Here is a 10,504-nt window from a genome sequence, read left to right on the forward strand (position 1 = left end):
ATCTCCACTCCTAACTAGTCCGCCTCTCATTCATATTTGGTCCTCCGGAAGTATCCACAGCTCGGGTAAGCCAGTGTCTATGCAGCGAGTGACTTATGGGTGGAGTATGTAGTTTATTATCCAGTTTTAAATGTATGGGCAGTATACCGGGCGCATCCCACACCTGTTATTTTGACAAGTGTATGTCCAGACAATTAAGTTAGTGAAATAAATTACAATATGCCGGTAAAGTTTCCTACATCGCTTTTTCTGCCAGCGTTCGGGCTGCGCTCCCTACAGGGCTCGAACCCTCGACTTGTAAAATGGCTGGTTGTGGGTCCATAGACAGCAAGGGCAGTTATTACGGCAAAAATATCAACATAATTTAGACAAATACCGCGGCGTCATTCAAAATAAGTGAGCCGAATATATTACATTAAATGCAGTTAGCAAACATTGTCCCAGGTTCGAGTGTCGTGTCCATTGATGCGCAGTACATCCACAGATATGAAACAGGGTTTGGCTATTCGGACCTCGGACTGCGCGCAATGGCGTCTCCCATGAACAGCGACACTTTTTATTCCAACATAAATACAGTACAAGGATGGATAAGGGTTCAAATGGAGGAAAACAAATATGATGTCGACCCAAACCCGTTGCCAAATATTTAACGAATGTCTTATTTTGTGTTAGACTATGGCAGACAAATGAAATTCTGAAATCGAAAGAAAAAATGGGCTTTACCCCCGGATAGTATGATTTCGCTGACATCATGCTCTCTTGAACCCTCCACTGCAGACTGTCGCGTTCATTCTATGTGGTATATTGGCGACTTTGTTTAGAGCCCGGTAAGCAAATTATATAAAACCAGTAAAGTCCATAATAACAGAAAATGTAATGTAACATGTGCGTAATTTACGCATGCTGTGTTACATTTTTAAGATTGACAATCATAGCAATTAAGCATATCAGGTAATCAATGATTGTAGAACATGAGACCACACGCTGTAGCCTTTAAAACAAATCTCGCCTCAAGTTATTGAGATAATAGCAGGAATTGGAACCGGTTTGAATGATGATAATGTTGTCGATGATGACGATCATTGATGATGATGGTGACAATGTAATGGTGATAATGACAAGGTGGTGGTGGGGATGTTATGAAGGTGATGGGGATGATTTAACCTACAGTGCCTTCAGAAAGTTTTCACACCCCTGGACTTTTGACACATTTTGTTGTGTTACAAAGTTTTAATTGTCAGTTTCCCCCCCCAACAAGCTACACAAAATACTCTGTAATGTCAAAAGTGGAAGAAAAATTCAAATGTGTTTTAAAATATATTTTTTAACAAATTCATGAAAAATAAAACACTATAATATCTTGATTAAATAAGTATTCAACCCCCTGAGTTAATACATGTTGGAATCACCTTTGTCAGTGATTACAGCTGTGAGTGTTTCTGGGTAAATCTCTAGGAGCTTTCCACACCTGGATTGTGCAACATTTGTCCATTATTCTTTTCAACATTCTTTAAACTTTGTCAAATTGGTTGTTGATCATTGCTAAATAACAATTTTCAGAGCTTGCCATAGATTTTCAAGCATATTTAAATCAAAACTGTAAATCGGACACTCAGGAACATTCACTGTCTTCTTGGTAAGCAACTCCAGTGTAGATTTGGCCTTGTGTTTTAGGTTATTGTCCTGCTGAAAGGTGAATTCAAATCCCAGTGTCTGGTGGAAAGCAGACTGAACCAGGTTTTCCTATAGTATTTTGCCTGTGCTTAGTTCAATTCCGTAGCTTTTTTTATCCTGGAAACACTCTGCAGTCCTTAACGATTACAAGCATACCCATAACATGATGCAGCCACCACTATGCTTGAAGATATGGAGAGTGGTACTCAGTAATGTGCGTTGTATTGGATTTGCCCCAAACATAACACTTTGTATCCAAGACAAAAAGTGAATTGCACATTTTTTGCAGTATAACCTTAGTGCCTTGTTGCAAACAGGATGCGTGTTTTACAGTATTACCTTAGTGCCTTGTTGCAAACAGGATGCGTGTTTTACAGTATTACTTTAGTGCCTTGTTGCAAACAGGATTCGTGTTTTGGAATATTTTGTATTCTGCACAGGCTTCCTTCTTTTCACTCTGTCAATTAGGTTAGGATTGTGGAGTAACTACAATGTTGTTGATCCATCCTCACTTTTCTCCTATCACAGCTATTCAACTCTGTAACTGTTTTTTAAAGTCACCATTGGCCTCATGGTGAAATCTCCGGCAACTGAGTTAGGAAGGACGCCTGTATCTTTGTAGTGACTGGGTGTATTGATATACCATCCAAAGTGTAATTAATAACTTCACAATGCTCAAAGGGATTTTTTTTGTACCCATTTACTAATAGATGCCCTTTGCGAGGCATTGGAAAACTTCCCTGGTATTTGTGGTTGAATCTGTGTTTGAAATTCACTGCGCGACTGAGGGACCTTACAGATAATTGGGGTACAGAGATGAGGTAGTCATTCATGTTAAAAACTATTATTGCACTATTATTATTAGTGAGTCCATGCAATTTATTATGTGACCTGTTAAGCAATGTTTTACTCCTGGACTTATTTAGGCTTGCCATAACCAAGGGATTGAATACTTATTATACTTATTGACTCAAGACATTTCAGCTTTTCATTTTGAATGAATTTGTAAAACTTTTGAAATACATAATTCCACTTGGACATTATGGGGTATTGTGTGGTAGGCCGGTGACAAAAATATCTACATTTAACCCATTTTCAATTCAGGTTTTAACACAACAAAATGTGGAAAAGGTCAAAGGGTGTGAATACTTCCTGAAGGCCCTGTTTTTGAAGTAAAACAAGAATATGAGTTTAAGAAATTCATAATAGCCTATTTAGTCTATGTGAATAGTTTGAGTCTAGGCATATTTCATTATGCACAATGAAAGAACAAGTAAGATATTCTAACAACATGATACTAATTTAATCAACTTCCTCATTTGCTGCTCTGATATCCTGTGAAACAGCCTAAAGACACCTGGCCACCTCAGGACATCTTCCTTATCAATGAAGCCTATAGTCATTTGATTGACAAGTCCTCTTATTATTTGAATGTAATAATTAATCTCTTGTTAAGATGATAAAATGTTGAATCCCCATTTTACAGATTCAGGCATGTTCCAAAATGGATTCTCAACAGACAGGGGTTCTGACCAATGGTGGCTCAGATAACAGGAGTGTCTGCCAATCCTTGAAGAGATCGGGGACTGTGCCAGAGATCCATGAGGAGCCAGTGGACTCCTTGATCTTATCCTGCCCACCAGGTAACCTCCAATAATGCTCCCTTAAACAGGTGTACTCCAGTACAGGTTTCCAATCAAAACCTTTTTAGGCCAAACGAGGAGGGGCTGGGAGAGCGCCAGATGTGAGCGGGACACAGCCAGCATTACAGGAAGCAGTTGAACCCTGCGGGCTCAACCAACCAATCACAGTCTCCTGGTGTGTGCGATCAACCAATCAGAGTCAAATCAGACGTTCCTGGATTGTGCAACAGGCCAATCACAGACTCTGCAGCTCTCAGCTCTACCAAAGACGTGTCTCCCTCTGATTCTAAAGGGAGTAGGTTAGAAGCCAGAGCTGTTTGGTCTGGGACCAGTTGAAATGCCCTGACCTCCACTACTGTGACTGGTACGGGTCAGATGGAGGATGTGTGTGTTGAAGAGATAAAACACACGGAGGAGCCTCTCTATAGGATGGAGACAGAAGAGAGGGATGAGAGGAGAGATGTAGAGAGTGATGTTACACAACACAGGAATGGTAGTCCCATTGTCCCTGAAACGCCTCTCATCTCTGACACAGCCAAGGCAGAGAGGGATGGAGGGATAAGGGGAGAGAAAGAAAGGAAAGATAGAGAGGATGAGAGAGTGATCCCTCTTTTCCTACCCCCTAGTCGATGTCATGGTGGAAAAGAGAGACCGGGAGAGGATAGAGGAGAGAGAGCAGAGGCAGGGAAAGGAGTTTGGGGGAGAAGAGAGGAAGAGGAGGGAGAAGTATTGGATCTGAGCTTCCCTAAAAAGAGAGAGATTAAGGAGAGGAGCCTTTGGCATGAGAGCTCACTGCTTATGGAGGTAGATGAGGTAGAGGGGGATGGAGATAGGGACATAGTAGAGGAAGATGATGGCGATGATGAAGAGGATTCTATATTGAGAATGGATGGAGCTGACATTTTGGGGGGACCTCTCTTGTCTCCCTTGTTCTTCTCTACCTCCGTTTTCACCTCCCTCTCTTCCATAGACTCTGAAAGTGAAGGTCTTCTCCTGATAGATGACCAGGGTATTCCATACACACTCACCCCTGAGGGGCACAAAGTGCCCCAAATGGACTCTTCCAGGCCAGACAACCCCCCCTCAAGCCAGCCAAAGGTGCAGTCCAGCTCATTGGAGGTAGAGGATGACAGGTTGTCTCATATAACCACAGCAGGGGTCACTTACCTCAGCCAAAGTTTAGTAAAAACTCCACACACACACAAGGAAAACACATGTCCCGCTCCTGTTACATCTATGAAACCCTCACAGAAGTCAGAACTTCTAAACAATACAGAACACTCAAAGAACCCAGAACTCTCACAGAATGCGGAACCCCCTAAGGTTCTAGATTCAAGTGTGAAATCTGTTAGTGAGGCTAGTGCTGCTGTTTCCCAACCCTCTGGTTCTGCTGTACACCTCCAACCCCCTCAGCCCATCCAGATCCTGACTAACCCCTCCTCCAACACCCCCATCCTCCTCTTATCCTCCTCCCCCCAGCACTCCTCCATTCCCCTAACCAAGACTGATACCAACCCAGGCCTCCTGGCCTTCTCTCTCCCCCTCTCCCTCACCCAAAACACTCCCAGTGCCTCCACCTCTATGTTCCTTCTCCTCTCCTCCTCCACCACCTCTTCCTTTGGTCAGTCTTTCTCTACCTCCACCCCCATTGCTCTTATTGACCGCTCCACCGGTCAGCTCTCCCAAATCACTGCCTCCTCTTCATCCCCTCTTTCTCTCTCTCTCTCTTCTGGTCAGCTTGCCACATCAGGTTCATCCCTTCCTGCCAATCCCTCCCACCCAGTTATTATATTGACACCCAACAACTCCCCTACCATCCTATCAAGAGAGAGTCCCATCGTTAACCCTCCCGCCCCCCTGACCTCCCCCTCTGTGGTCTCCTCCCCTCCCTCCAAGCAGCCCAGTGCTGATGGCAGTTCTAAAGCAGTTCTACTCAGCTCACCTCCTCACAAACACACTGAACCAAACTGTTGTGACCCCAACACCGATCATCAGTCACTATCTACTGAAGAAACCCAAATGGAGTCTGTCCCAAATGGGTCATCTCCTACTAAAACCCCTCCCCTTACACACCTGCAATCACCTTCTCTGTCCTTTGACTTCCGTTTGGAGGCATCCGACCAATCAAAAGCCCCAGAGTCAAAGCACACCTCCCTCCCATGGGACGACCATCTCTACTTCTCCTCTGCCACCGCTCCTCCCTCCCCTCCCCTTGCCCCCATCTTCCCCTCCAGCGGACCCAGGAACCTGAACCCCCTGGACCCTCTGGACCCCCTGTCCCCAGCCTCCTCTCCCTCCTCTGGGCCACGAAGGGTTCTCTACTGCCCTCTCTGCCCCAGGATCTTCTACTACCTGTCTGACCTGGAGCGTCACTCCATCACCCACTCTCAGAACAAACCCCATGTCTGCCTGCAGTGTGGCAAGGCCTTCAAACGCTCCAGCCATTTGCAGGTGAGCTCAGTTGTTAATAAATGTTTGAATTGTGGTGTGGTGATTTGGTGGGCTCATGATGACATATTGTTTTGAAATCAAATCAAATGTAATTTGTCACATGCGCCGAATACAACAGGTGTTTCACCTTTCACCTTACAGTGAAATGCTTACATACAAGCCCCTAACCAACAATGCAGTTAAAAAATAAAATAAAAAAATTAACAAGAAATCAAATAAGAAATAAAAGTAACAAATAATTAAAGAGCAGCAGTAAAATAAGGGGGTATGGTACAGATGTAATTGAGGTAATATGTACATGTAGGTAGAGTTATTAAAGTGACTATGCATAGAAAATAACAGAGAGTAGCAGCAGTGTAAAAGGGGGGCAATGCAAATAGTCTGGGTAGCCATTTGATTAGATGTTCAGGAGTCTTATGGCTTGGGGGTAGAAGCTGTTTAAAAGCCTCTTGGACCTAGACATGGTGCCACAGTACCACTTGCCATGTGGTAGAAGAGAGAACAGTCTGACTGGGGTGGCTGGAGTCTTTGACAAATTTTAGGGCCTTCCTCTGATACTGCCCGGTATAGAGGTCCTGGTTGGCAGGAAGCTTGGCCACAGTGATCTACTGGGCCATACGCACTACCCTCTGTAGTGCCTTGCGGTCGGAGGCCGAGCAGTTGCCATACCAGGCAGTGATGCTCTCGATGGTGCAGCTGTAGAACCTTTTGAGGATCTGAGGACCCATGCCAAATCTTTTCAGTCTCCTGAGGGGGAATAGGCATTGTTGTGCCCTCTTCACAACTGTCTTGGTGTTTGTACCATGATAGTTTGTTGGTGATGTGGAGACCAAGGAACTTGATGCTCTCAACCTGCTCCACTACAGCCTGTCGATGAGAATGGGGGCGTGCTCGGTCCTCCTTTTCCTGTAGTCCACAATGATCTCCTTTGACTTTATCACGTTGAGGGAGAGGTTGTTGTCCTGGCACCACACGGCCAGACCTCCCTATAGGCTGTCTCGTCGTTGTTGGTGATCAGGCCTACCACTGTTTTGTCATCGGCAAACTTAATGATGATGTTGGAGTCGTGCCTGGCCATGCAGTCAAGAGTGAACAGAGATTACAGGAGGGCCCCTGTGTTGATGATCAGTGTGGCGGCTGTGATGTTACCTATTCTTACCACCTGGGGGCGGCCCGTCAGGAAGTTCAGGATCCAGTTGCAGAGGGAGGTGTTTAGTCCCAGGGTCCTTAGCTTAGTGATGAGCTTTGTGGGCACTATGGTGTTGAACGCTGAGCCGTAGTCAATGAGTAGCATTGATGTTCCTTTTGTCCAGGTGGGAAAGGGCAGTGTGGAGTGCAATAGAGGTGGGAAAGGGCAGGATCTGAAATGGTGGTATGCAAATTGGAGTGGGTCTATGGTTTCTTGGATAATGGTGTTGATGTGAGCCATGACCAGCCTTTCAAAGCACTTCATAGCTACAGTCGTGAGTGCTACTGGTTGGTAGTCATTTAGGCAGGTTACCTGTTTTGATTGTGTTTGAAGTGGAACTAGGTCCTTTGTGTCAGATTTCATCTTGTTAAGACTGCTATGTAATAAGTAGGTATAAACATATCATAATTTATGAACATGAATGTATAGTATTATCTAACAAACGTGACCCTCGTCCTTTGACCCTGTACAGAGACACAAGCACATTCACACGGGCGAGAGGAACTTTGTGTGCCCCATCTGCTCCAAGCGTTTCAGGGAGGCGGGCGAGCTGCAGCGCCATCAGAGGGTACACACAGGAGAGAAGCCCTACCAGTGCCCGCTGTGCCACACACGCTTCGCCGAGCGCAACACCCTGCGTCGACACACCAGACGCAAACACCCTTACCACCAGGCAGCTATGGAGATGCTGTCCGAGAGAGGAGCAGGGGGAGGAGGAAGAGAAGGCGGGGATGGAGATGAGGGCACAGAAGAATGGTATAGTTCCACTGTGTCCAACTTGGACAACTCTGACTCTGAACCAGATTCTGAGGTCACTTCCTGAGGCTGATCCTCTTGAATAAAGGAAAGGAGAAGAGGAGAAGAGGAGAAGGAGGAGGAGAAGAAGGAGGAGGAGGAAGAGGAGAAGGAGGAGGAGGTAGAGAAGGCGAAGGAGGTAGAGAAGGCGAAGGAGGAGGAAGAGGAGAAGGAGAAGGAGAGCAAAGATGGTGTAGCTTCACTGTGTTCGACTTGGACAACTCTTGACACTGAAAGGGATTGAAAATGACTTTTGAATGAAAAGTACCTGAACGGTACTTTCCAATGAGAACATTGGTTATATTTATTTATGAATTACTCTTGAATGTATTTTATTTCCATTTCCTTACAGGGTCGGAAATTATCACTGATCTCATAAACCATTTCCCATCAAGTATTCCTTCGATTTTCGTCATTTCCACAACTATAGGGCGGAAAATGTTAATGGACATTCTAAAAAATGTCCATCCTGCTATAACAATACATTTGCACTACCAAAGTACAAACAATTATGTTGTAAAAAGCGCTGTCGAAATGTTTTATTGTAAAATTGTTCTTTTTTCTTTTACCCCTTTTTTCGTGGTATCCAATTGTTTTTAGTAGCTACTATCTTGTCTCATCGCTACGACTCCCGTACGGGCTCGAAAGAGACGAAGGTTGAAAGTCATGCGTCCTCCGATACACAACCCAACCAAGCCGCACTGCCTCTTAACACAGCTCACATCCAACCCGGAAGCCAGCCGCACCAATGTGTCGGAGGAAACACCATGCACCTGGCAACCTTGGTTAGCGCGCACTGCGCCCGGCCTGCCACAGGAGTTGCTGGTGCGTGATGAGACAAGGACATCCCTGCCGGCCAAGCCCTCCCTAACCCGGCGCCCTTAACCACTGCGCCACCCGGGAGGCCCCCTGTTCTTTATTACTATATTTTTTTATTCTCTTGTGGGAGATGTACTTATTATTGAGTGAGATTATTTAACTTTCTTACTATTAAAGACACTGTCGTTTGCACTTTTGAAAAGTGGATTTTGTGTTCGAATGTGAGAACAATAGCCTCCAATTTGTCCTTCTGACATGGTTTTTACGTTGTGATTTCTGCTGCCTATGCCTTCAAAACAAGGTGCCCTAATTTGTTAAATGCATAGAACAGAATTCTGACCACTTCTTTATTGTTGCTGATTGCACCACTGATGCAATTGAAGCTTATGATAAATGCTCATCATGTTAACTTATTTCAGTTAAACCTACCTGTGTGTGTACAGTGCCTTCAGAAAGTGTTCATACACCTTGAGTTATTTCACATTTTGTTGTGTTACAGCCTGAATAAAACAATGTATTAAAAATATTATTTTCTCATACACACAATACCCCATAATGAAAAAGTGAAAACGTGTTTTGAGAAATGTTTGCAAGTGTATTGAAAATGAAAAACATAAATATCTAATTTACGTAAGTATTCACACACCTGAGTCAATACATGTTGGAATGACCTTTTGCAGTGATTACAGCTGTGAGTCTGTGGGTCTCTTAGAGCTTTGCACACTTGGATTCTACAACATTTGCACATTATTATTTTTACAATTCAAGCTCTGTCAAGTTGGTTGTTGATCATTACTAGATAGACATGTTCTCTTGCCATAGATTTTCAAGCCGATTTAAGTCAAAACTGTAACTAGGCTTCTCAGGAACATTCAATGTTGTCTTGGTGAGCAACTCCAGCATATTTTCCTTGTGTTTTGGGTTATTGTCCTGCTGAAAGGTGAATTTGTCTCCCAGTATCTGCTGGAAAGCAGACTGAACCAGGTATTCCTCTAGGATTTTGCCTGTGTTTAACTTTATATCCTGAATAAAAAAAGGGTTATGTTTGGGGCAAATCAAACACAGTACATCAGAGTACCACTCTTTAAGTCCATTCAACTTATTTTGTGACTATGCTAAGCAAATTTGTAACTCCTGAACTTATTTAGGCTTGCCGCAACAAAGGGGTTGAATACTTATTGACTTAAGACATTTCAGCTTTTAATATTTTATTACTTAAATTAATTTTGGAAAAACACAATTCCACGTTGACATTATGAGGCCAGTGACACAAAATCTAAATTTAATTTATTTTAAATTCAGGCTGTAACACAACAAAATGTGGAAAAAGTGAAAGGGTGTGAATACTTCCTGAATGCACTGTACCTACATTGTATATTACAAGATTTGTGCATGGTATTCCTGGCATCCTTCACTAGTCTCCTCTCCTTCAGGACCATCCATCAAATCCTGTCAGATCAGTAGTCATGGAGAAATGGAAACAAGGGCATAAAGTGAATCAAGTTAAATACAAGTTTAATACGTGATTAACTTTAATTATTTTGGGCCAAGTGTCGATCTATTAAGATAATGCATTTTATTTTTTAATGACGTTGACATCATTCAACGTGAAATCCACTCAGGCCTTTCTGTCCTGGTCTCTGTGGTAGCTGATATACTGTATGTGCTAGGTTTGTGACCTGTGGAGTTGGGATGTTTCCAGGGGCTAATTGGGTTTGTAAGGCAGGCTTCAGTTTGTTTCTCCTACTTCCCACAATTTTCTGTTCCATTAAGTTTTCTTTCGGCCAATAGAACCTCGCTGACGATACATCATTAAATGGTGTATCTCCAAAATGACCTGACTGAATCTGTACCCTGCATCATCAGGGTAAGGTTCATTATTACTGACAAGGACCAAACTATTACTGCTGAACAGGACCATACCATTAGTACT

At 43.7% G+C, this 10,504-nt stretch overlaps 1 protein-coding gene across 1 annotated transcript; it reads left to right on the forward strand.

The window, feature by feature from the left end:
• The first annotated feature begins 44 nt into the window (after positions 1-44).
• LOC139419135 (uncharacterized) lies at positions 45-8,131 on the forward strand. Its single transcript, XM_071169094.1, has 6 exons — positions 45-65; positions 3,161-4,354; positions 5,594-5,768; positions 7,430-7,768; positions 7,802-7,945; positions 8,105-8,131. The coding sequence occupies exons 2-6, from the start codon at positions 3,693-3,695 to the stop codon at positions 8,129-8,131; spliced, it is 1,347 nt and encodes a 448-aa protein (XP_071025195.1). The 5' UTR covers positions 45-65; positions 3,161-3,692.
• Positions 8,132-10,504: the final 2,373 nt, after the last annotated feature.

Source organism: Oncorhynchus clarkii, chromosome 2, assembly GCF_045791955.1.
Source record: "Oncorhynchus clarkii lewisi isolate Uvic-CL-2024 chromosome 2, UVic_Ocla_1.0, whole genome shotgun sequence".
NCBI lineage: Eukaryota > Metazoa > Chordata > Actinopteri > Salmoniformes > Salmonidae > Oncorhynchus > Oncorhynchus clarkii.